The sequence below is a fragment of the Salmo salar genome, chromosome 09, assembly GCF_965601325.2.
Source record: "Salmo salar chromosome 09, fSalSal1, whole genome shotgun sequence".
NCBI lineage: Eukaryota > Metazoa > Chordata > Actinopteri > Salmoniformes > Salmonidae > Salmo > Salmo salar.
In genome coordinates, this window is record NC_138299.1 from 89650424 (window position 1) to 89677498 (window position 27075).

The 27075-nt window shown below is 43.2% G+C and overlaps 1 protein-coding gene across 1 annotated transcript in view; it reads left to right on the forward strand.

The window, feature by feature from the left end:
* Positions 1–22465, forward strand: part of LOC106592847 (monocarboxylate transporter 8) — a 49456-nt gene extending 26991 nt beyond the window's left edge. The window contains exons 5-8 of the mRNA XM_045724141.2: positions 3918–4061; positions 10887–11115; positions 16078–16332; positions 16446–22465. Coding sequence (XP_045580097.1) covers positions 3918–4061; positions 10887–11115; positions 16078–16316 — 612 coding nt within the window. The 3' untranslated portion in view covers positions 16317–16332; positions 16446–22465. The remainder of the gene's footprint in view (positions 1–3917; positions 4062–10886; positions 11116–16077; positions 16333–16445) is intronic.
* Positions 22466–27075: the final 4610 nt, after the last annotated feature.

The window sequence follows — 27075 nt, forward strand, 5'->3', positions numbered from 1 at the left end:
TAATATTGTGTTGGGTTAGGTTACATTGTGTGTTGGTTAGGTTACGTTGTGTGTTGGTTAGGTTACGTTGTGTGTTGTGTTAGGTTACACTGTGTGTTGTGTTATGTTACGCTGTGTGTTGTGTTAGGTTACGCTGTGTGTTGTGTTAGGTTACATTATGTGTTGGGTTAGGTTCCGTTGTGTGTTGGGTTAGGTTACGTTGTGTGTTGGTTAGGTTACGTTGTGTGTTGTGTTAGGTTACGTTGTGTGTTGTGTTAGGTTACGCTGTGTGTTGTGTTAGGTTACGCTGTGTGTTGTGTTAGGTTACGCTGTGTGTTGTGTTAGGTTACGCAGTGTGTTGTGTTAGGTTACGCTGTGTGTTGTGTTAGGTTACATTATGTGTTGGGTTAGGTTGTGTTGTTAGGTTACATTGTGTGTTGGGTTAGGATACATTGTGTGTTGGGTTAGGTTGTGTTAGGTTAGGTTACATTGTGTGTTGGGTAGGTTGTGTCATTGTGGTGTTGGGTTAGGTTGTGTCATTGTGGTGTTGGGTAGGTTGTGTTAGGTTAGGTTACATTGTGTGTTGGGTAGGTTGTGTCATTGTGGTGTTGGGTAGGTTGTGTTGAGTTGTGTTAGGTTACATTGTGGTGTTGGGTAGGTTGAGTCATTGTGGTGTTGGGTAGGTTGTGTCATTGTGGTGTTGGGTAGGTTGTGTCATTGTGGTGTTGGGTTAGGTTACATTGTGGTGTTGGGTAGGTTGTGTCATTGTGGTGTTGGGTAGGTTGTGTCATTGTGGTGTTGGGTAGGTTGTGTCATTGTGGTGTTGGGTTAGGTTGTGTCATTGTGGTGTTGGGTTAGGTTACATTGTGTGTTGGGTTAGGTTACATTGTGTGTTGGGTAGGTTGTGTCATTGTGGTGCTGGGTTAGGTTACATTGTGTGTTGGGTTAGGTTACATTGTGTGTTGGGTTAGGTTACATTGTGTGTTTGGTTAGGTTGTCAGACAGACCCACTTATCTAAAATAAGCAGCTAGTGACATTGTTGCATGGTGATGTGAGGAATATCAAGGAGACGCCTTGTCACAGCAGTGTGTTATGTAAAAAATCCCAGAGGGATGAGGAAGGAGGACAGAAGGAGAGAGGGAGGGAAGGATTAGAAAGAGAGAGGGAGGGAGGGAGGGACAGAGAGCGAGAGGGAGGGAAGAGAAGGGGGCGGTAGATGTGTAGTGTGAAGTTCTGCTACACAAGTCAGATGTTTTAGACAGCCTCCCCACTGCCTGTTCTGTTTTCTCAGGCCCCAGAGCCAGGCCCAGATGTAAACAAAGCCACCGGCTTTTGTTGTGCTCTTTGCTTTAGGTCAGCCCTAAACATGGGTATCCTATGGCCCTTGATGTTATTCTGGTGCCATGTAGTGCAGAATCAAAGCAGAAGAAACACTTCATATGTTTCCTCAGGGAGAGAAGCTTCTGATCAGGAATGGACTTCAGAGGGTTTTGTGTTTTGGATCAGATTCAGGTGTTGGGCGGAGAGGAGAGAAAGGAAATCACTCACCTATAGCTCCGCACCTTCCTGCTTCACTGTTGACAGTTCTTCTGACAGTGGGACGTTGATGAAAAAAATGTGTTATTCCAAGGAATGGTTATGGAAATTTGGAATGTTATAAGAAGCAAAAATCCCTGTTTCTCCGTTGAAATCCCTTCACTAAGAATCCCATTGATGATTTCAACATGGGAATAGCACACATGAAAGAATCCATGATGACATATCAAGAAATTACTACGCATTTGATGTATAATTCTGTATTTTCTTTGGCTATTTTGTTTGGCTGCTTCCAACCCCTCAGGGGATGTATGTATCTAGGGGCTTGGTTTGGCTGCTTCCAACCCCTCAGGTGTGTATGTATACAGGGGGCTTGGTTTGGCTGCTTCCAACCCCTCAGGGGATGTATGTATCTAGGGGCTTGGTTTGGCTGCTTCCAACCCCTCAGGGTGTGTATGTATACAGGGGGCTTGGTTTGGCTGCTTCCAACCCCTCAGGTGTGTATGTATACAGGGGGCTTGGTTTGGCTGCTTCCAACCCCTCAGGGGATGTATGTATCTAGGGGCTTGGTTTGGCTGCTTCCAACCCCTCAGGTGTGTATGTATACAGGGGGCTTGGTTTGGCTGCTTCCAACCCCTCAGGGTGTGTATGTATACAGGGGGCTTGGTTTGGCTGCTTCCAACCCCTCAGGTGTGTATGTATACAGGGGGCTTGGTTTGGCTGCTTCCAACCCCTCAGGGGATGTATGTATCCAGGGGGCTTGGTTTGAAAGCAGCAATGGACATTTATTTTGATTTATTAAAAAAAAAAAAATTATTAAAAAAAATTCACCCCTTTTTTCTCCCCAATTTCGTGGTATCCAATTGGTAGTAGTTACAGTCTTGTCTCATCGCTGCAACTCCAGTACGGACTCAGCGAAGGTCGAGAGCCATGCGTCCTCCGAAACACAACCCAATCAAGCCGCACTGCTTCTTGACACAATGCCCATCCAACCCGGAAGCCAGCCGCACCAATGTGTTGGAGGAAACACCGTACACCTGGTGACCGTGTCAGCGTGCACTGCGCCCGGCCCACCACAGAAGTCTCTAGTGCGCGATGAGACAAGGATATCCCTGCCGGCCAAACCCTTCCTAACCCGGACTACGCTGGGCCAATTGTGCGCAGCCCCATGGGCCTCCCGGTCGTGGCCGGCTGTGACAGAGACTGGACTCGAACCCAGAATCTCTAATGGCACAGCTAGCACTGCGATGCAGTGCCTTAGACCACTGCGCCACTCGGGAGGCCCTAAGCAATTGACATTTTCTTACATCTAGGTGTTCCGCTAGCGGAACCCCTAGCCAATAGCCAATGGGATCGCATGGCGCGAAATACAAAAACCTAAAAAATCCAATAATTTCAATTTTTCAAACATACGACTATTTTACACCATTTGAAAGATAAACCTCTCCTGAATCCAACCACGTTGTCAGCTTTCAAAAAGGCTTTACAGCGAAAGTAAAACATTAGATTGTGTTAGGAGAGCACATAGACCAAAATAAGCACACAGCCATTTTCCAAGAAAGCATATATGCAAGCAAGCACCCGACAAGTTCGGGGCAACCTAAACTCAGAATTAGTATTAGAAATATTGTATTACCTTTGCTGATCTTTGTCAGAATGCACTCCCAGGACTGCTACTTGCACGAGAAATGTTGTTTTTGTTCGGAATAATCCATAGTTATGACCAAATACCTCAGTTTTGTTCGTGCGTTCAGGTCACTATCCAAAGGGTAACGCGCGAGCCCAATTCGAGACACAAAAAGTCAAAATGTTCCATTACCGTACTTAGAAGCATGTCAAACGCTGTTTAAAATCAATTTTTATGGTATTTTTTACGTAGAATTGCGATAATATTCCAACCGGACAATAGTGTATTCATTCAAGGAGGAAAAGAAAAAACAGCGTGCTCGCGGTAACGCGCATATCCAATCTCTTTGTCCTCAGGCCGACCACTCAGTAACTGAGCTACTATACTCTGCCCAGAGACAGGAGAAGGCTCAACTTTCTGAAGGCTTTAGACAGCCAATGGAAGCCTTAGAAAGTACAACGTAACAGCACAGATACTGTAGTTTCGAAAGGGACTAGAAAGAAGAACTACATTTCTCAGAGCCTACACTTCCTGGTTGAATTTTTCTCAGGTTTTTGCCTGCCATATGAGTTCTGTTATACTCACAGACACCATTCAAACAGTTTTAGAAACTTCAGAGTGTTTTCTATTCAAACCTACTAATAATATGCATATTCTCATTTCTGGGCAAGAGTAGTAACCAGTTTAAATCGGGTACGTTTTTTCATCCAGCCGTGAAAATACTGCCCCCTATCCATATCAGGTTAAAGTATTCCTCTTGTTCTTTTCCACCAGATGAACTTCGTGAAGGAGCAGTTCAAGGAGCCCCAGAAGGAGTGGATCTTATTGGTGTGTATAGGAGCCTCATCTGGCATGGGACGCCTCCTCTTCGGGAAAGTAGGAGACCTCATTCCCGGAGCCAAGAAGATCTGGATGCAGGTGAGGTAACCCTCTTCGGCATTCAATTGTCAACTTAATTGGAACCATTTCAGATGTTTAAATATGGGTAAGCACGTCAGCCACATGCCCTTGGTTTTTTCACCTGGATGGTGACGGCTACTAAATACTTAAAATCCATGACTATTTCAAATGCATACAATACCGTTCAAAAGTTTGGGGTCACTTAGAAATGTCCTTGTTTTTTAAAGAAAAGACAATTTTTTTGTACTTTAAAATAATATCAAATTGATCAGAAATACGGTGTACAGTTGTGGCCAAAGGTTTTGAGAATGACACAAATATTAATTTTCACAAAGTCTGCTGCCTCAGTTTGTATGATGGCAATTTGCATATAATCCAGAATGTTATGAAGAGTGATCAGATGAATTGCAATTAATTGCAAAGTCCCTCTTTGCCATGCAAATTAATTGAATCCCAAAAAACATTTCCACTGCATTTTAGCCCTGCCACAAAAGGACCAGCTGACATCATGCCAGTTATTCTCTCGTTAACACAGGTGTGAGTGTTGACAAGGCTGGAGATCACTCTGTCATGCTGATTGAGTTTGAATAACAGACTGGAAGCTTCAAAAGGAGGGTGGTGCTTCGAATCATTGTTCTTCCTCTGTCAACCATGGTTACCTGCAAGGAAACACATACTGTCATCATTGCTTTGCACAAAAAGAGCTTCACAGGCAAGGATATTGCTGCCAGTAAGATTGCACCTAAATCAAAAATGTATCGGATCATCAAGAACTTCAAGGAGAGCGGTTCAATTGTTGTGAAGAAGGCTTCAGGGCGCCCAAGAAAGTCCAGCAAGTGCCAGGATCGTCTCCTAAAGTTGATTCAGCTGCGGGATCGGGGAACCACCAGTACAGAGCTTGCTCAGGAATGGCAGCAGGCAGGTGTGAGTGCATCTGCACGCACAGTGAGGCGAAGACTTTTGGAGGATGGCCTGGTGTCAAGAAGGGCAGCAAAGAAGCCACTTCTCTCCAGGGAAAAACATCAGGGACAGACTGATATTCTGCAAAAGGTACAGGGATTGGACTGCTGAGGACTGGGGTAAAGTCATTTTCTCTGATGAATCCCCTTTCCGATTGTTTGGGGCATCCGGAAAAGAAGCTTGTCCGGAGAAGACAAGGTGAGCGCTCCCATCAGACCTGTGTCATGCCAACAGTAAAGCATCCTGAGACCATTCATGTGTGGGGTTGCTTCTCAGCCAAGGGAGTGGGCTCACTCACAATTTTGCCTAAGAACACAGCCATGAATAAAGAATGGTACCAACGCATCCTCCGAGAGCAACTTCTCCCAACCATCCAGGAACAGTTTGGTGACGAACAATGCCTTTTCCAGCATGATGGAGCACCTTGCCATAAGGCAAAAGTGATAACTAAGTGGCTCAGGGAACAAAACATCAATATTTTGGGTCCATGGCCAGGAAACTCGCCAGACCTTAACCTCTATGGGCTAGGTGGGACGCTTGCATCCCACCTACTCAACAGCCAGTTGAATCCTGTGGCGCGTTATTCAAATCCTTAGATATGCTATTACTTAAATTTTTCAAAAATATGACTATTTTACACCATTTTAAAGATAACACTCTCGTTAATCTAACCACACTGTCTGATTTCAAAAAGGCTTTACAACGAAAGCAAAACATTAGATTATGTCAGCAGAGTACCGAGCCAGAAATAATCAGACACCCATTTTTCAAGCTAGCATATAATGTCACATAAACCCAAACCACAGCTAAATGTAGCACTAACCTTTGATGATCTTCATCAGATGACAACCCTAGGACATTATGTTATACAATACATGCATGTTTTGTTCAATCAAGTTCATATTTATATCAAAAACCAGCTTTTTACATTAGTATGTGACTAGCATGTGACTAGCATTCCCACCGAACACTGCCGGTGAATTTACTAAATTACTCACGATAAACGTTCACAAAAAGCATAACAATTATTTTAAGAATTATAGATACAGAACTCCTCTATGCACTCGATATGTCTGATTTTAAAATAGCTTTTCGGTGAAAGCACATTTTGCAATATTCTCAGTAGATAGCCCGGCATCACAGGGCTAGCTATTTAGACACCCAGCAGGTTTAGCACTCATCAAAGTCAGATTTACTATAAGAAAAATGTTCTTACCTTTGTTGTCTTCGTCAGAATGCACTCCCAGGACTTCTACTTAACCTGTTAGGGCTAGGGGGCAGCATTTGCACGTCTGGATAAAAAAAATGTACCCGATTTAATCTGGTTACTAATCCTACCCAGTAACTAGAATATGCATATACTTATTATATATGGATAGAAAACACTCTAAAGTTTCTAAAACTGTTTGAATGGTGTCTGTGAGTATAACAGAACTCATTTGGCAGGCAAAACCCTGAGACATTTTCTGACAGGAAGTGGATACCTGATGTGTTGTATTACCTTTAAACCTATGCCATTGAAAAACACAGGGGCTGAGGAATATTTTGGCACTTCCTATTGCTTCCACTAGATGTCACCAGCCTTTACAAAGTGTTTTGAGTCTTCTGGAGGGAGATCTGACCGAACAAGAGCCATGGAACGATGATGGCCCATTAGACACCTGGCGTGCGAGTTCATGTTGGGTACCCTCGTTCCAATACGTTATAAAAGAGAATGCATTCGTCCACCTTGAATATTATTCATGTTCTGGTTAAAAAAGGCCCTAATGATTTATGCTATACAACGTTTGACATGTTTGAACGAACGTAAATATATTTTTTCCCCTCGTTCATGAAGTGAAGTCCGGCGGGCTTAGATCATGTGCTAACAAGACGGAGATTTTTGGACATAAATGATGAGCTTTTTTGAACAAAACTACATTCGTTATGGACCTGTGATACCTAGAAGTGACATCTGATGAAGAGAATCAAAGGTAATGGATTATTTACATAGTATTTTCGATTTTAGATCTCCCCAACATGACGGCTAGTCTGTATCGCAACGCGTATTTTTCTGGGCGCAGTGCTCAGATTATTGCAAAGTGTGATTTCCCAGTAAGGTTATTTTTAAATCTGGCAAGTTGATTGCGTTCAAGAGATGTAAATCTATAATTCTTTAAATGACAATATAATATTTTACCAATGTTTTCTAATTTTAATTATTTAATTTGTGGTGCTGACTTGACTGCCGGTTATTGGAGGGAAACGATTTCCTCAACATCAATGCCATAGTAAAACGCTGTTTTTGGATATAAATATGAACTTGATAGAACTAAAAATGCATGCATTGTCTAACATAATGTCCTAGGAGTGTCATCTGATGGAGATTGTAAAAGGTTAGTGCATCATTTTAGCTGGTTTTATGGTTTTGGTGACCCTGTCTTTGAATTGACAAAACATTACACACAACTCTTGTAAATGTACTGTCCTAACATACTCTAAATTTATGCTTTCGCCGTAAAACCTTTTTGAAATCGTAAAACGTGGTTAGATTAAGGAGATGTTTATCTTTCAAAGGGTGTAAAATAGTTGTATGTTTGAAAAATTTGAATTTTGACATTTATTTGGATTCAAATTTGCCGCTCTTGAAATGCACCTGCTGTTGATGGAGTGCACCACGGGTGGGACGCTTGCGTCCCACCTAGCCCATAGAGGTTAAATAACAAATGTTGGTTTGGTCCAAAATAATCCATCGTTATATCCAAACAGCGGCGTTTTGTTCGTGCGTTCTAGACACTATCCTAAAGGCTAAATCAGGGTTACGAGCATGGCGCAATTCGTGACAAAAGAATTCTAAATATTCCATTACCGTACTTCGAAGCATGTCAACCGCTGTTTAAAATCAATTTTTATGCCATTTTTCTCATAAAAAAGCGATTATTCCGACCGGGAATCTGCGTTTAGATAAACAGACAAAGGAAAACAAAGCATTCGGTCGAAGCGGGCACGCGCCTAAGCCCATAGTACTCTGAGTGGCCACTTGCCAAAAGCGATAAAGTGTTTCAGCCAGAACCTGCCTCGATATCGTTCAACGTTTTCCCGGGCTCTGAGACCCTATGGAAGACGTAGGAAGTGTCACGTTATTGCACAGATCCTGAGTCTTCAATAAAAAGAGCCAAGATGAAACACTACTTCTCAGACAGGCCACTTCCTGCTTGAAATCTTCTCAGGTTTTGGCCTGCCATAGGAGTTCTGTTATACTCACAGACACCATTCAAACAGTTTTAGAAACTTTAGGGTGCTTTCTATCCAAAGCCAATAATTATATGCATATTCTAGTTACTGGGCAGGAGTAGTAACCAGATTAAATCGGGTACGTTTTTTATCCAGCCGTGTCAATACTGCCCCCTATCCCCAACAGGTTAATCCCATTGAGAACTTGTGGTCAATCCTCAAGAGGCGGGTGGACAAACAAAAACCCACAAATTCTGACAAACTCCAAGCATTGATTATGCAAGAATGGGCTGCCATCAGTCAGGATGTGGCCCAGAAGTTAATTGACAGCATGCCATGGCGGATTGTAGAGGTCTTGAAAAAGTTGGGTCAACACTGCAAATATTGACTCTTTGCATCAACTTCATGTAATTGTCAATAAAAGCCTTTGAGACTTATGAAATGCTTGTAATTATACTTCAGTATTCCATAGTAACATCTGACAAAAATATCTAAAGACACTGAAGCAGCAAACTTTGTGAAAATTAATATTTGTGTCATTCTCAAAACTTTTGGCCACGACTGTAGACATTGTTAATGTTGTAAAGGACTATTGTAGCTGGAAATGGCTGGTTTTTAAATGGAATATATACATCGGTGTACAGAGGTCCATTATCAACAACCATCACTCCTGTGTTCCAATGGCACGTTGTGTTAGCTAATCCAAGTTTATCATTTTAAAAGGCTAATTGATCATTAGAAAACCCTTTTGCAAATATGTTAGCACAGCTGAAAACTGTTGTCCTGATTAAAGAAGCAATACAACTGGCCACCTTTGGATTAGTTGAGTATCTGGAGCATCAGCATTTGTGGGTTTGATTATAGGCTCAAAATGGCCAGAAACAAAGAACTTTCTTCTGAAACTCTTCAGTCTATTCTTGTTCTGAGAAATGAAGGCCATTGCATGTGAGAAATTGCCAAGAAACTGAAGATCTGGTACAACGCTGTGTACTACTCCCTTCACAGAACAGTGCAAACTGGCTCTAACCAGAATAGAAAGAGGAGTGGGAGGCCCCGGGGCACAACTGACCAAGAGGGCAAGTACATTAGTGTCTAGTTTGAGAAACAGACGCCTCACAAGTCCTCAACTGGCAGCTTCATTACTGTAATTTCCGGACTATTAAGACCAAGCTCCCGTGCAGCAGCTCTATTTCCTTTTCCAACAGCCAGATCAATCGCCTTCAACTTGGAAAGCTGCATCATATGCATTTCTCCATGTCTTTGCCATGATGAGGGTGACAAAATGACTACCGTAATCAGAATAATGGGAAGTTTGAGAGCGCTCGATTTAATCTAAACAGTAAACAAAAAAGTTGTTTGACCTTAACCCGTTCGGCAATTTCATTGGTCTAATGAAAGCTTCATGCCGCCAAAAAACTGAGCACGTCACAGAATGTGTTTATTTTTAGAAAAGAAAATTGAAAGCGGGAAAAATCCATATATTAGCCTCGTCATTGTTTAAGCCGCGAGGTTCAAAGCCTGGGCAAAAAAGTTGCGGCTTATAGTCCGGAATTTACGGTAAATAGTACCTGCAAAACACCAGTCTCAATGTCAACTGTGAAGAGGCGACTCCGGGATGCTGGCGTTTTAGGCAGAGTTCCTCTGTCCAGTGTCTGTGTTATTTTTCCCATCTTAATCTTTTCTTTTTATTGGCAAGTCTGAGATATGGCTTTTTCTTTGCAACTCTGCCTAGAAGGCCAGCATCCCAGATGTCTTGGCTGATTTCTTTTGATTTTCTCATGATGTCAAGCAAAGAGGCACTGAGTTTGAAGGTAGGCCTTGAAATACATCCACATGTTAACCTCTTATTGACTCAAATGATGTCAATTAGCCTATCAGAAGCTTCTAAAGCCATGACATCATTTTCTGGAATTTTCCAAGCTGTTTAAAGGCACAGTCAACTTTAGTGTATTTAAACTTCTGACCCACTGGAATTGTGATACAGTGAATTATAAGTGAAATAATCTGTCTGTAAACAATTGTTGGAAAAACTACTTGTGTCATGCACAAAGTAGGTGTCCTAACCGACTTGCCAAAACTATAGTTTGTTAACAAGAAATTTGTGGAGTGGTTGAAAACGAGTTTTAATGACTCTAACCTAAGTGTATGTAAACTTCTGACTTCAACTGTAGATATTCCATAAAAAATCTGCTGTTTCCAGCTACAATAGTCATTTACAACGTTAACAATGTCGACACTGTATTTCTGATCAATTTGATATTATTTTAATGGACAAAAAATGGGCTTTTCTTTAAAAAACAAGGACATTTCTAAGTGACCCCAATCTTTTGAACGGTGGTGTAAGTAAAATACTCGCTGCGCTTGATAAAATGGAACTAATTGAAGTGGTTGAAAGTATTTGACATGGATTTGACCCAAGTTGTTTGCCATGTTGGTCAGTTGCTTTGTTGTTTCTGTATGAAGGGAAAGAGTGTATAAGGGAGAAGGTATTAGTCTAGAGAGGTATTGGACAACATTAACCTAAGACTCCTCTCTCCGACACGTTGCACAACGCCACCCAAAGTAAAATGTACGCCCACACCACTGTACTTCAAGTGACTTTGGAGAAAAGTGTCTGCTAAATGGCAATAATTATTGTGTGTTTATTGTCTCTGCTCTTCTCTCCCCCAGTCGGTGTCGTTCATGGTGCTGGGGCTGATGTCCATGATGATCCCCCAGTGCACGGTGTTCGAGGGGCTGATTGTGGTGTGTGTGTTCCTAGGGCTGTGTGACGGCTGCTTCATCACCATCATGGCTCCTATAGCCTTTGAGCTGGTGGGCCCCATGCAGGCCTCCCAGGCTATAGGATACTTACTGGGACTCATGGCCCTGCCCATGACCGCAGGACCCCCCATCGCTGGTGAGTACTATCGGTTCCTTGGGTTACTAAACACTGACCTCCAAAGATGTTGAATGGCAGGTGATAAAGAGATGGTTTACTTCTATGTGACAGGCAATTGCTGCTCAGTATCACCTCAAAACTTAGGAGTGGAAGCCAACGTGATAAAAAGATGCTTAGTTTCTCCTCTACAGGAACCTATTCTTTCCCATCGAGAAAAGTCAAGTCTCGAGCTCGCATAGTAGTACCATATACAGTGCCTTTGGAAAGTATTCAGACCCCTTGACTTTTTCCACATTTTGTTACGTTACAGCCTTATTCTAAAATAGATTAAATAAAAAAACATCCTCCGCAATCTACACACAATATCCTATAATGACAAAGCAAAACGTTTTTTTTTTTACATTTTTGCAAATGTATTAAAAATAAAAAACAGATACCTTATTTACATAAGTATTCAGACCCTTTGCTATTAGACTCTAAATTGAGCTCAGGTGCATCCTGTTTCCATTGATCATGCTTGAGCTGTTTCTACAACTTGATTGGAGTCCACCTGTGGTAAATGCAATTGATTGTGCATGATTTGGAAATGCACACGCCTGTCTATATAAGGTCCCTCAGTTGACAGTGCATGTCAGAACAAAAACCAAGCCATGAAGTTGAAGGAATTGTCCATAGAGCTCTGAGACAGGATTGTGTCAAGGCACAGATCTGGGGAAAGGTACCAAAACATGTCTGCGGCATTGAAGGTCCCCAAGAACACAGTGGCCCCCATCATTCTTAAATGGAAGAAGTTTGGAACCTCCAAGACTCTTCCTAGAGCTGGCCAAGCTGAGCAATCTGGGGAGAAGGGCCTTGGTCATGGAGGTGACCAAGAACCCGATGGTCAGTCTGACAGAGCTCAAGAGTTCCTCTGTGGAGATGTGAGAACGTTCCAGAAGGACAACCATTTCTGCAGCACTCCACCAATCAGGCCTTTATGCTTGAGTGGCCAGACTGAAGCCACTCTTCTGTAAAAGGCACATGACAGCCCGCTTGGAGTTTGCCAAAAGGCTCCTAAAGACTCTCAGACCATGAGAAACAAGATTCTCTGGTCTGATGAAAACAAGATTGAACTCTTTGGCCTGAATGCCAAGCGTCGCTTCTAGAGGAAACCTGGCACCATCCCAACGGTGAAGCATGGTGGTGGCAGCATCATGCTGTGGGGATGTTTTTCAGCAGGAGGGACTGGGAGATGAACGGAGCAAAGTACAGAGAGATCTTTGATTAAAAACCTGCTCCAGAGCGCTCAGGACCACAGACTGGGGTGACGGTTCACCTTCCAACAGGACAACGACCCTAAGCACACAGCCAGGACAGCACAGGAGTGGCTTCGGGAAAAGTCTCTGAATGTCCTTGAGTGGCCCTGCCAGAGCCCGGACTTGAACTTGATCGAACATCTCTGGAGAGACCTGAAAATAGCTGTGCAGCGACGCTCCCAATCCAACCTGACAGAGTTTGAGAGGATCTGCAGAGAAGAATGGGAGAAACTCTCCAAATACAGGTGTGTCAAGCTTGTAACGTCATACCTAAGAAGTCTTGATGCTGTAATCACTGCCGAAGGTGCTTCAACAAAGTACTGAGTAAAAGATCTGAGTACATATGTAAATATGATATTTCAGTTTTTATATTTTTTATAAATTAATAAAAATGTCTAAAATCCTGTTTTTGCTTTGTTATTGTGTGTAGATTGATTAAGAAAAAAAAACATTTTTTTCAATTTTAGAATAAGGCTGTAACCTAGCAACATGTGGAAAATGTGAAAGGGTCTGAATACTTTCCAAAGGCACTGTAAACCCTTTGAGGATAGCCACATTCCATATGGAATTAAAAGTGGGGTAGGATTAGAATAATGTATTTTGTGTTTATCATGCCGTTGAGCTGACATGTCTCCTCCATATACATGCGTATATTCACTGCTTTTATGTACGTCATTGGTCTTGGCTCTGAATGTAGCTGGTCTATAGAGTAAATAGAGTGAGTGTGCATCCCGAATGGCACCTTATTCCCTTTATAGTGCACTACTTTTCACCAGGGCCCATAGAGCTCTGGTCAAATGTAGTGCACTATATAGGGAATAGGGTGAAATTTGGGATGCACCCTGAGTAAAGTGACTGAGTTCCATGGCTGGTAATTTGTTACAGAGGGAGTAGTAGTCTTGGATAGTGGATAGTTTAGCGATGGGCTGTAGACATTATGGCTGTATTTATGGGGCTCTGCTACTCTCCACTGCCACCCTTCAAGCTCCACTGCCACTGGCCACATTTCTGTTCAGACCACCAGGGTGCTGTTCAGAGTGATGCAATGATTCTGATGTCTATCTGCAATATTCAGAATAGTTTCCTCTGGCTGAAAACACTCCAGAGATCCCAGTGAGAAGGAGGAGGAATCATGCACCGTCAGTCTGCAGCAGGAGCACCCAGACTGGACATAAGCCTGTCTGCTTGCCTCCCGGGAGACCTGGGTTCAAATAGTTTTATATATATTTTTTTTCTACTTTGAGCTTTGCTTGAGTCTGCCTTGAGTGCCAGATGTACGGGGTTTGCAGACTACACTTTAGTAGACTGAATAATTGATTACATCACGCCAGGCAAGCTCAATCAAGCATGGCTAAAGTATTTGAAAGATTCTGAATAATATTTAAACCCAGGTCTGTCTCCCGGCTCGTCCTCCTTCTCAGAGCCTCAGTGTTCTGTGTTGACATTGCGTCCTGTGAGGCCTGGCTGAATATACAGTGGGGAGAACAAGTATTTGATACACTGCCGATTTTGCAGGTTTTCCTACTTACAAAGCATGTAGAGGTCTGTAATTTTATCATAGGTACACTTCAACTGTGAGAGACGGAATCTAAAAAAAAATCCAGAAAATCACATTGTATGATTTTTAAGTAATTAATTTGCATTTTATTGCATGACATAAGTATTTGATCACCTACCAACCAGTAAGAATTCCGGCTCTCACAGACCTGTTAGTTTTTCTTTAAGAAGCCCTCCTGTTCTCCACTCATTACCTGTATTAACTGCACCTGTTTGAACTCATTACCTGTATAAAAGACACCTGTCCCCACACACTCAATCAAATAGACTCCAACCTCTCCACAATGGCCAAGACCAGAGAGCTGTGTAAGGATATCAGGGATAAAATTGTAGACCTGCACAAGGCTGGGATGGGCTACAGGACAATAGGCAAGCAGCTTGGTGAGAAGGCAACAACTGTTAGCGCAATTATTAGAAAATGGATGACTGTCAATCACCCTCGGTCTGGGGCTCCATGCAAGATCTCACCTCGTGGGGCATCAATGATCATGAGGAAGGTGAGGGATCAGCCCAGAACTACACGGCAGGACCTGGTCAATGACCTGAAGAGAGCTGGGACCACAGTCTCAAAGAAAACCATTAGTAACACACTACGCTGTCATGGATTAAAATCCTGCAGCGCACACAAGGTCCCCTTGCTCAAGCCAGCGCATGTCCAGGCCCGTCTGAAGTTTGCCAATGACCATCTGGATGATCCAGAGGAGGAATGGGAGAAGGTCATGTGGTCTGATGAGACAAAAATAGAGCTTTTTGGTCTAAACTCCACTCGCCGTGTTTGGAGGAAGAAGATGGATGAGTACAACCCCAAGAACACCATCCCAACCGTGAAGCATGGAGGTGGAAACATCATTCTTTGGGGATGCTTTTCTGCAAAGGGGACAGGACGACTGCACCGTATTGAGGGGAGGATGGATGGGGCCATGTATCGCGAGATCTTGGCCAACAACCTCCTTCCCTCAGTAAGAGCATTGAAGATGGGTCGTGGCTGGGTCTTCCAGCATGACAACGACCTGAAACAGACAGCCAGGGCAACTAAGGAGTGGCTCCGTAAGAAGCATCTCAAGGTCCTGGAATGACCTAGCCAGTCTCCAGACCTGAACCCAATAGAACATCTTTGGAGGGAGCTGAAAGTCCCTATTGCCCAGCGACAGCCCCGAAACCTGAAGGATCTGGAGAAGGTCTGTATGGAGGAGTGGGCCAAAATCCCTGCTGCAGTGTGTGCAAACCTGGTCAAGAACTACAGGAAACGTATGATCTCTGTAATTGCAAACAAAGGTTTCTGTACCAAATATTAAGTTCTGCTTTTCTGATGTATCAAATACTTATGTCATGCAATAAAATCCAAATTAATTACTTAAAAATCATACAATGTGATTTTCTGGATTTTTGTTTTAGATTCCGTCTCACAGTTGAAGTGTACCTATGATAAAAATTACAGACCACTACATGCTTTGTAAGTAGGAAAACCTGCAAAATCGGCAGTGTATCAAATACTTGTTCTCCCCACTGTATCTTTCTTTCTTTCTTTCTTTCTTTCTTTCTTTCTTTCTTTCTTTCTTTCTTTCTTTCTTTCTTTCTTTCTTTCTTTCTTTCTTTCTTTCTTTCTTTCTTTCTTTCTTTCTTTCTTTCTTTCTTTCTTTCTTTCTTTCTTTCTTTCTTTCTTTCTTGCCAGATGCTTTAACAAAATGTACCCCAATTTAGTGGTACGCATGGTTTCTATGGTTACCCTGTAAAAGTAATAAAGCAAAGACATGCCCCTAGCTGTCACCTGACTGCTTATGCTGTACCATCTGACAGCCCTCCAGACTAATAAACTATTTCTTATCTTCTTAGACATTTTTAAGACAGCTAATTATTAGTTCTGAGCTAGTTCCTGGAATAAAACAGACAAACAGGTAAAACAACTTGAATCACCAAGATAGTGGGTGAATATCAAAGGACATTGGAGCAAAATATCAAAAGCTCCTCCCTTAGATCTTCTCCACCAATTAATTTTGAGAAAGAGGCGTTGAGAGTGGACACGAGGAATCAAGGAAATACAATTGAGATTTGCTCAGTGACTCTATCTTGAATAACGACTAGTGGTTTATACACCACATCTGAAACTTCTCCCTCTCTTGTCCCCCAGGACTCCTGCATGACTACTGTGGTGATTACAACATGGCCTTCTACCTGGCAGGGGGTCCTCCCATCGTGGGGGGCATTGTGCTGTTCTTTGTGCCCCTGATACACCGGCGGCAGCAGAGAGCCTTTGAGGGCCAGGATGGGGGGCCGGATGACCCGAGCACGGATCATATGCTGCCCCCGGCGGCCTGCTCTAACGGAAACATGATGCCTGGGTACACTGACGTGGAGACACACATCTGAGTAGCACTACACAAAGGTATGAGAGGGGACGCACACCACACACACACACACACACACACACACACACACACACACACACACACACACACAGATGCTTGATTTTTTTCTCTTCCTTCTTCCTTCTCTCAGGGATTCTATTCACCAGCACCTGAGATCTATCCGTCCCTGCACCGTCTCCCTTCCCCTGACCCCTGACCCCCTGACCCCCGGCCCCTGACCACGGACTACCTGATGATGTACCTCTCAACCTCTGACACAGTTTCTATAGGAAGACCCCTCCTGTCTATAGGAAGCCCTCTCCTCTCTGAACGCCATTAGTTCCTTATAGTGATCCCTGTGGTCTAAGGAAAGAGGGGGAGAAGTTTTTTTTTGCCCTCTGAAGTAAAGGAGGAACACGTCACTGATCATCCTCCTTGAATGAAGAGAGAGACAATTGGCATTATCATAGGACCTGGGCGTCACACAATCCAAAACAGTGCACTCGTTCCCTGTGTCCTTCAGCTCATTTAAAATGGTTTTAGACTTCAAAATGTGAATTCACACAATAAGTGTGTACCATATAGAGCTGGCCGCCTGAAAACAAATATTTTTTAAATTCTGTTACATCTGGAATCAGTATGTGAATGTTTTAATATGCTTCAGTAGGTTTTTAAATGACAGATTGTTCAGAAAGATAAATGGTATTACAGTAATTGAATGGAGTACTTTGTACTTCTCTGTCTAGACCACAAGCATCTCACACTTTATTTAATGTTATGTTCTTTCTGTCTAGGTGTTTCATTATATACACTACCGGTTAAAAGTTTTAGAACACCTACTCATTTTTCTTTATTTTTTTATTATTTTCTACATTGTAGAATAATAGTGAAGACATCAAATCTATGAAATAACACATAAAGCTGTAAAGCTGTCATCAAGACAAAGGGTGGCTATTTGAAGAATCTCAAATATAAAATACAGAAGTTTACATACACCTACAGCCAAATACATTTAAATTCAGTTTTTCACAATTCCTAACATTTAATCTGAATAGAAATTCCCTGTTTTAGGTCAGTTAGGATCACCACTTTATTTTAAGATTGTGAAATGTCAGAATAATAGTAGAGAGAAGGATTTATTTAAGCTTTTATTTCTTTCATCACATTCCCAGTGCTTTCAGAAGTTTACGTACACTCAATTAGTATTTGGTAGGATTGCCTTTAAATTGTTTAACTTGGGTCGAACGTTTTGGGTAGACTTCCACATGCTTCCCACAATAAGTTGGGTGAATTTTGGCCCATTCCTCCTGACAGAGCTGGTGTAACTGAGACAGGTTTGTAGGCCTCCTTGCTCGCACACGCTTTTTCAGTTCTGCCCACAAATTTTCTATAGGATTGAGGTCAGGGCTTTGTGATGGCCACTCCAATACCTTGACTTTGTTGTCCTTCAGCCATTTTGACACAACTTTGGATGTATGCTTGGGGTCATTGTCCATTTGGAAGACCCATTTGTGACCAAGCTTTAACGTCCTGACTGATGTCTTGAGATGTTGCTTCAATATATCCACATAATTTTCCTCACTCATAATGCTATCTATTTTGTGAAGTGCACCAGTCCCTCCTGCAGCAAATCACCCCCACAACATGATGCTGCTACCCCCGTGCTTCACGGTTGGGATGGTGTTCTTCGGCTTGCAAGCCTCCCCCTTTTTCCTCCAAACATAATAATGGTCATTATGGCCAAACAGTTCTATTTTTGTTTCATCAGACCAGAGGACATTTCTCCAAAAAGTATGATATTTGTCCCCATGTGCAGTTGCAAACCGTATTCTGGCTTTTTTATGGTGGTTTTGGAGCAGTGGCTTCTTCCTTGCTGAACAGCCTTTCAGGTTATGTCAATATAGGACTTGTTTTACTGTGGATATAGATACTTTTGTACCTGTTTCCTACAGCATCTTCACAAAGTCCTTTGCTGTTGTTCTGGGATTGATTTGCACTTTTCGCACCAAAGTACGTTCATCTCTAGGAGACAGAACGCGTCTCCTTCCTGAGCGGTATGACGGCTGCGTGGTCCCATGGTGTTTATACTTGCGTACTATTGTTTGTACAGATGAACGTGGTACCTTCAGGTGTTTGGAAATTGCTCCCAAGGATGAGCCAGACGTGTGGAGGTCTACAATTTTTTTCCTGAGGTCTTGGCTGATTTCTTTTGATTTTCCCATGATGTCAAGCAAAGAGGCACTGAGTTTGAAGGTAGTCCTTGAAATACATCCACAGGTACACCTCCAATTGACTGAAATGATGTCAATTAGTCTATCAGAAGCTTCTAAAGCCACTACATCATTTTCTGGAATTTTCCAAGCTGTTTAAAGGCACAGTCAATTTAGTGTATGTAAAGTTCTGACACACTGGAATTGTGAAATAATCCGTCTGTAAACAATTGTTGGAAAAATGACTTTTGTCATGCACAAAGTAGATGTCCTAACCGACTTGCCAAAACTATAGTTTGTTAACAAGAAATTTGTGGAGTGGTTGAAAAACGGGTTTTAATGACTTCATCCTATGTTTATGTAAACTTCCGACTTCAACTGTATATTTTGATTTGTTTAACACTTTATTTTGGTTACTACATGATTCCATATGTGTTATTTCATAGTGTTGATGTCTTCACTATTATTCTACAATGTAGAAAATAGTAAAAATAAAGAAAAACCCTTGAATGAGTAGGTGTTTGAAAACTTTTGACCAGTAGTGTAGATCTAGGGAATAATATATGACATTTGAATTTTTTTCAGTTAAGTTGATAACTTATTACAGTTACATTTTGCAAGTTTCAATTCATTTTGTTTCTGATCGATCAAGGAAGAACACATCTGTTTCAATTTTGTATTGTACTATAGGTCTCAATGGTGATTTCCCCCTTGGAAAAGCCACTAAAACGAAGTCATCTCAACCACATACGTACTTGCGCAGTTTTTCCATATGTAACCCGTGCCATGGTGGAGCTACAGATAGAGAGTACCAGACCACACAGAACGGATTATTTACCCGCTTCTGACTTTGTAGAGGCTTAAATCCATTTTTTAAACTTTAAGTCAATCAGATCTTTTTCATACACAAGTGTGGATACTTTAAAGTAAATACACCTCTGAGAAGTTTTGCCAATGTTTTATTTACTCTGCAGATTTGTTTTTATTGTTTTTAAGTTTCTAAATGTTTTTTTAATTTGTTTTTACCATCTGTCTCTTACAATGGCATTTGGATCTTGTTATTCCCATGGGGGTGAATCCTAACATCCACTTTCAGACTTCCATTGGCGTCAATATATGACTAAGTGAAAAATAACCTTTTAGTCTGCCAGGTTTTTTGCAAACAATCCAAATCTACATGAAGTGCATTGAGCTTAATTTTGAATCGAAAGGCCATAGTTTTTGCTGTGTATGTTTGGGCATTGGTCCACAGACCAGAGAACGATTGCCATTACATGCATGCACTCATTGACTAGGTCCTTTTTTCAGCCTGATTCCCATTGGTCCACATCAAACTGATGACTCTTTGTTGATGAGTTTGCTGCTTCTTATCTTCAGATGACAACATACTGGTTTTTGGGTTCATGCGTCGTCACGGTAATAACCAGATACTTCCTCATGGAGATTTTCACTCTAGTAGAGAAATTCAATAAATTGCAGTTGCTGTTACTTTTCATAAATGTTAAACGGACCACTTACCTACATGAGATTACATTTTACGCACGACAGAAGGGTTGAATATGAGTGTCCCGAATGGCACCCTATTCCCTATATAGTGCCCTATGGTCAAAGGTACCACACTATAAAGGGAATAGAGTGATATTTGGGACACTGCCTAGACCTAATGGTAGGACAGAGAGGGAAACGGAGAGAGGACAAAGACGTCAATACCTCAGTAATCTAGTTAAATATGTTGGCATTCTTCAAATTATGACATCATACTTCCAAGTGAAATGAAATGGTTGCTTGTTGTAGTTTTTTTCTCCAGCTGTTAGTTTCAAAGCCACAGAGCTTCACATAGTGCCAACATCTTCCAAAAAAAAACGATTTTCAATCTACTTCACTCCAGTTATTAATACTCATTATTGTTGCTTTACCAGATGCTCGGAAATATAACATAACAGTTCCAATCCATGAGGAAACTGGTCAAACCTGTGTGTGTATGAGATGTACCTTCCCTCTCCCCCATCTGGCTGTGAGACATCTTTTTAAAACTCTTTATTTTTCCTTCCTGCTTCTCTAAATGTCATTCAATTCAGTTCAGTTTACCTGCCATATAATATAGCTTTTATCCCTATGGTCCTAGCCTCCATTAGGTTGCAGACGGAGTGGACAAGGGTCACCAAGTTATCTCTACTCTTACCTCATTAAGTTCCTCCGTCTCTTCTCTCTTCTGTTGATCTCACCACCATGCTGCTCCTATATCTCCTACAGCTGGTCTGAGAGCCCGCTAGCTCACTGTGCATTATCATCCTTAGGATAGATGGAAGAGGAAACCTTGTTTGATCAAGCAAGCTGTAATACAATATGTACTTTTTGATTATTTATTTTGATCATTCTCCTATAGTTGGCCAGAGAGCTTGCTGGATATAGCCTGGTTTAAACCAGATTGAACCATTGTGAGTGCAGCATTCAGTCTGGTCTACCAGGCTATGCTGCTGGCTCACCAAGCATCCTTATCCTTATACTGTAGATGCGGAGTAAACTGTGCTGTTTGCTCGCTGTAATCAAACACTACAAGATGTACTTTTGATCATTCTCTTGTTTAGTTTGGCACTGGTCATTGTTCTGTTTGTGTTTTGATGAGATCGACTATTGAAATATTAGATTATTAACCACTGAGACATATTTGGACAGGAGAGGTTAATGACTGATAGTGAAACATGCAGACTTCATGGTGTTGTTTGCTTAACCACTGTTTGGCTAGTCAAAGTCCTGTTGTCTCTGCAGTGGTTTCTGAGTGGGCACTAGTGCAGATTGCACCCAAAATCTTTAGGCCCAGTACCAGTTCAAGGAACGGTCACGTATAGGGTTACATAGGCTTTCATGTACTCTATGAGAGTATAATCTTATTATACATCTTCATATTTACACGGCTTAAATAACTACATTATTACATTTTATGTTTCCTAATATTGTTGGTATTTTAATTGTATCTCACCCCATAGCAGCCATAGCATTCTAAACCCCAGTGATCTTTTGGGAGTTTTCTCCCAAACAATACGTCGTTTTTTAGTCTGAGCCAGCCCAGTGTGTGTTAGACAGGGCTGTTAGATAAGGTCAAATACAGTCCTAAGTCTCTGTCCCAAATGGAACCCTATTCCCTTTATAGCGGACTACTTTTGACCAGAGCCCTATGGATCCTGGTAAAAAAAAAAACACACACTATATAAGGAATAGAGAGGCATTTGGGACATATCCCACGTCTGCATACTTCTGACCACACCTACCTAGTTTCTTCTTTAGCTTTTGCTGTATAACCCATAGACTGTACATCACCCTGGCTGTATAACCCGTAGACTGTACATCACCCTGGCTGTATCACCCGTAGACTGTAGTTTACCCTGACTGTATAACCCGTAGACTGTACATCACCCTGACTGTGTCACCCGTAGACTGTACATCACCCTGGCTGTATCACCCGTAGACTACATCACCCTGACTGGATCACCCGTAGACTGTACATCACCCTGACTGGATCACCCGTAGACTGTACATCACCCTGGCTGTATCACCCGTAGACTGTACATCACCCTGGCTGTATCACCCGTACACTACATCACCCTGGCTGGATCACCCATAGACTGTACTTTACCCTGACTGGATCACCCGTAGACTGTACATCACCCATAGACTGTACATGACTGTGCTGCTCTTGTTTAATATTTTAACTCGCCTCATCTCTTGCACAATGTTTCTGCTGTTATTTTCATCACAACTCTCACCTCAGATTTCCTACCAACTGTCACCAATCTCTTCCTGAACCTAAACTTTTCAGATATATATATTTTTAATTGTATTTTTTCAAGAAATGTTATAACAATAGGAATCACAAGATTTGAAATGAAGATGTATGCTGCAAGATACATGTCAAGTTATTTTGGATCTGTAATAAAACACAATTTGTTATCGTGTAATATGATGGGAACTGCATGAGTTTTCTCTGGCTAGCTGAGTAAAGCCATCCACAGCATTATACAGTATGCCTCTGGATATAACATACTGCTAGTGTGTGTGTGTGTGTGTGTGTGTGTGTGTGTGTGTGTGTGTGTGTGTGTGTGTGAGAGAGACACAGTATGACTCATTGCAAAATGCACTGAGGCTGAGCATCATGGTGTGTGTTAACTGCCCCCTGACTAACTGGCATATGTCCATATGAACATGGTTTAGTTAGGTCTGACAGTAGCTATGACTACCAGAAATGTGTTATGTGATGTTAAATTGTGTGATGTTGTTAGCTCAGTCTCAGTATGACTCAGGGAGAAATGAAATTATGCCTGTTATCCGTGCCCTGACTGCTATATATTTCCATATGAACACGGATCAGTGCAGCCAGGTGTCCAGCTGTTGCTTACATCCCAAATGGCACCCTATTCCCTTTAAAAGTGCTATACGGTCAATCTCACATCTGCATTGGCCTTACAGCATTTATGGTGATATGGGCTCTGCAGAAATAAGGGCATGCATACTTCTTGCGCTTCGCAGAGCAGCGCAGAGCTGTTGTCAAGGAAGTGAGTTTGTGTTTATACAGCGATGCAGTATGGAACGCAATGTGGCCTCTGCATGCCTCCAGAGACTCCGCGATTGTGCAACACCATCCATATGGCGCCTCTGACCACATTTTCGGATCAAGCATAAATTGTCTGTTATAGTGCCCTACTTTTGACCAGAGCCCTTGGGGTGCACTACATAAGAAATTCCACTAATCTCATTGCAACTCCCCTCCAAATCTCCGACCACTACCTTGTATCCTTTTCCCTCTTGCTCTCATCCAACACTTCTCACTCTGCCCCTACTCGGATGGTATTGCGCCGTCCCAACCTTCGCTCTCTCTCTCCCGCTACTCTCTCCTCTTCCATCCTATCATCTCTTCCCTCTGCTCAAACCTTCTCCAACCTATCTCCTGATTCTGCCTCCTCAACCCTCCTCTCCTCCCTTTCTGCATCCTTTGATTTTCTCTGTCCCCTATCCTCCAGGCCGGCTCGGTCCTCCCCTCCTGCTCCGTGGCTCGACGACTCACTACGAGCTCACAGAACAGGGCTCCGGGCAGCCGAGCGGAAATGGAGGAAAACTCGCCTCCCTGCGGACCTGGCATCCTTTCACTCCCTCCTCTCTACATTCTCCTCTTCTGTCTCTGCTGCTAAAGCCACTTTCTACCACTCTAAATTCCAAGCATCTGCCTCTAACCCTAGGAAGCTCTTTGCTACCTTCTCCTCCCTCCTGAATCCTCCTCCCCCCCCCCCCCCCTCCTCCCTCTCTGCGGATGACTTCGTCAACCATTTTGAAAAGAAGGTTGACGATATCCGATCCTCGTTTGCTAAGTCAAACGACACCGCTGGTCCTGCTCACACTGCCCTACCCTGTGCTTTGACCTCTTTCTCCCCTCTCTCTCCAGATGAAATCTCGCGTCTTGTGACGGCCGGCCGCCCAACAACCTGCCCACTTGACCCTATCCCCTCCTCTCTTCTCCAGACCATTTCCGGAGACCTTCTCCCCTACCTCACCTCGCTCATCAACTCATCCTTGACCGCTGGCTACGTTCCTTCCGTCTTCAAGAGAGCGAGAGTTGCACCCCTTCTGAAAAAACCTACACTCGATCCCTCCGATGTCAACAACTACAGACCAGTATCCCTTCTTTCTTTTCTCTCCAAAACTCTTGAACGTGCCGTCCTTGGCCAGCTCTCCTGCTATCTCTCTCAGAATGACCTTCTTGATCCTAATCAGTCAGGTTTCAAGACTGGGCATTCAACTGAGACTGCTCTTCTCTGTGTCACAGAGGTTCTCCGCACTGCTAAAGCTAACTCTCTCTCCTCTGCTCTCATCCTTCTTGACCTATCTGCTGCCTTTGATACTGTGAACCATCAGATCCTCCTCTCCACCCTCTCCGAGTTGGGCATCTCCGGCGCGGCCCACGCTTGGATTGCGTCCTACCTGACAGGTCGCTCCTACCAGGTGGCGTGGCGAGAATCTGTCTCCGCACCATGCGCTCTCACCACTGGTGTCCCCCAGGGCTCTGTTCAAGGCCCTCTCCTATTCTCGCTATACACCAAGTCACTTGGCTCTGTCATATCCTCACATGGTCTCTCCTATCATTGCTATGCAGACGACACACAATTAATCTTCTCCTTTCCCCCTTCTGATAACCAGGCGGCGAATCGCATCTCTGCATGTCTGTCAGACATATCAGTGTGGATGACGGATCACCACCTCAAGCTGAACCTCGGCAAGACGGAGCTGCTCTTCCTCCCGGGGAAGGACTGCCCGTTCCATGATCTCGCCATCACGGTTGACAACTCCCTTGTGTCCTCCTCCCAGAGTGCTAAGAACCTTGGCGTGATCCTGGACAACACCCTGTCGTTCTCCACTAACATCAAGGTGGTGACCCGATCCTGTAGGTTCATGCTCTACAACATTCGCAGAGTACGACCCTGCCTCACACAGGAAGCGGCGCAGGTACAAGACCATGGTGATTGCCTACGGAGCTGTGAAGGGAACGGCACCTCCATACCTTCAGGCTCTGATCAGGCCCTACACCCAAACAAGGGCACTGCGTTCATCCACCTCTGGCCTGCTGGCCCCCCTACCTCTGAGGAAGCACATTTCCCGCTCAGCCCAGTCAAAACTTTTCGCTGCTCTGGCACCCCAATGGTGGAACAAGCTCCCTCACGACGCCAGGACAGCGGAGTCAATCACCACCTTCCGGAGACACCTGAAACCCCACCTCTTTAAGGAATACCTAGGATAGGATAAAGTAATCCTTCTAACCCCCCCCCCCCCCCCCTTAAAAGATTTAGATGCACTATTGTAAAGTGGTTGTTCCACTGGATATCATAAGGTGAATGCACCAATTTGTAAGTCGCTCTGGATAAGAGTGTCTGCTAAATGACTTAAATGTAATGTAAATGTAATGTAAATAAGAAATAGGGTGCACTACATAGGGAATAGGGTGCCATTTGGAATGTAGAATCTCCCTCTGCTCCACGCTCTCCCATTTGACCCACTTTACTTGCTGAAATACAATTTATGATTGATCCGAAAATGTGGTCAGAGGCTCCATATGGGGGGGTGACGCATCGCGGAGCCTGTGGAGGCATGCAGAGGCCAAATTTAGCTCTGAACCACATTGTAACAATGTGGAGGACTCCGTATAGCTGTGCATTGACATGATTGGTTGACGGTAGGTGATGGTGTGAGCTCTTGTTCAAACACAAACTCACTTCCTTGACAACTTCTCAACTGCGCTCAGTTCGCTGCTCAGCGAAGCGCAAGACGTTTGAATGGGCTGACTTCTGCAGACGCCGCATCACCGTAATTGCCAATCAAAAATGAGTTAGCGAGCATGCGCCGTTGAATGCACCAGAAAATAACCACCAGAATTCTGTTCGGGTCTTAGAACTACCAGCAGTCAGGCATGTTGTACTACCCTGTTGCACCCCTCTCTGGTGGCTTACATTCAGGCTCAGCAGGCCTGAGCCTGGCCTGGCCTGGCCTGGATGGGTGGATAATTAGTTTGAGTGAATTAGTTTTAAGTACGGTGTTTGGGAGCAGGGGACTGTGTGAAGGGGTTTTAAGTAGAACAGTTTTGGGGATTAGGGGACTGTGGCTGGACACGGGGGTTGTAGCCAAAATGTTGCGCAGATGGTTTTCTGTTACTGTCTGCTTTCTCCTGTGTGTGAATGGGGCAGGGGCTATATAGATGGCTCTTGTAGGAAGGATAGGTTGCTTGGTTGGCCTGTAGGGACCGAACAGTAGCTAAGTGATGCACTTGCACAGTGTCTCCAGAAGAGGGCGCCTTCTCCCCTTCAGAACACAGTGAGTCATACTGTAGTACTATTGAACACAACTAAACCCTATTGTTTCTAGGGACAACCTAGATATGACACTTCATATTCACTATGTAACGGAACACACAAAAATAAAATAAAAATCCACTATGCCATAGTACAGTATTACCACACACAGATCAACTGAATCATCTCAGATTGCATAACCAGAAAGTTTTTACACATTGTGCAATCTACTTACGAATTTGGCACATTTTATTTATAGGGCATACTACTACCAGACTATGCAGAATAATCAGTTACATGGGAATCCCTTTACTTCATTTACCATAAAGACCATCTGTAAATACTTAAATGACAGAAAAGTAGAAACTGATTTGTGTGTGTGTGTGTGTGTGTGTGTGTGTGTGTGTGTGTGTGTGTGTGTGTGTGTGTGTGTGTGTGTGTGTGTGTGTGTGTGTGTGTGTGTGTGTGTGTGTGTGTGTGTGTGTGTGTGTGTGTGTGTGTGTGTGTGTGTGTGTGTGTGTGTGTGCGCTTCAGGATTCCTGGGGAATGATTGTTCTGTGGACATGGGCCCTGAGGTTCCAGGAGGAAGAGATGTAACATAAATCATATGGCTATTTCCACAGTAGGTGTGACTCCTACCACTAGGGACTACTAACTGCTTTTCTCTTCTGAAACTTCTCTCACGCCAATCTGACACTAGAAGTCCTAAGGGTCCTTTGATGGTGTCACATGATTTGTATTG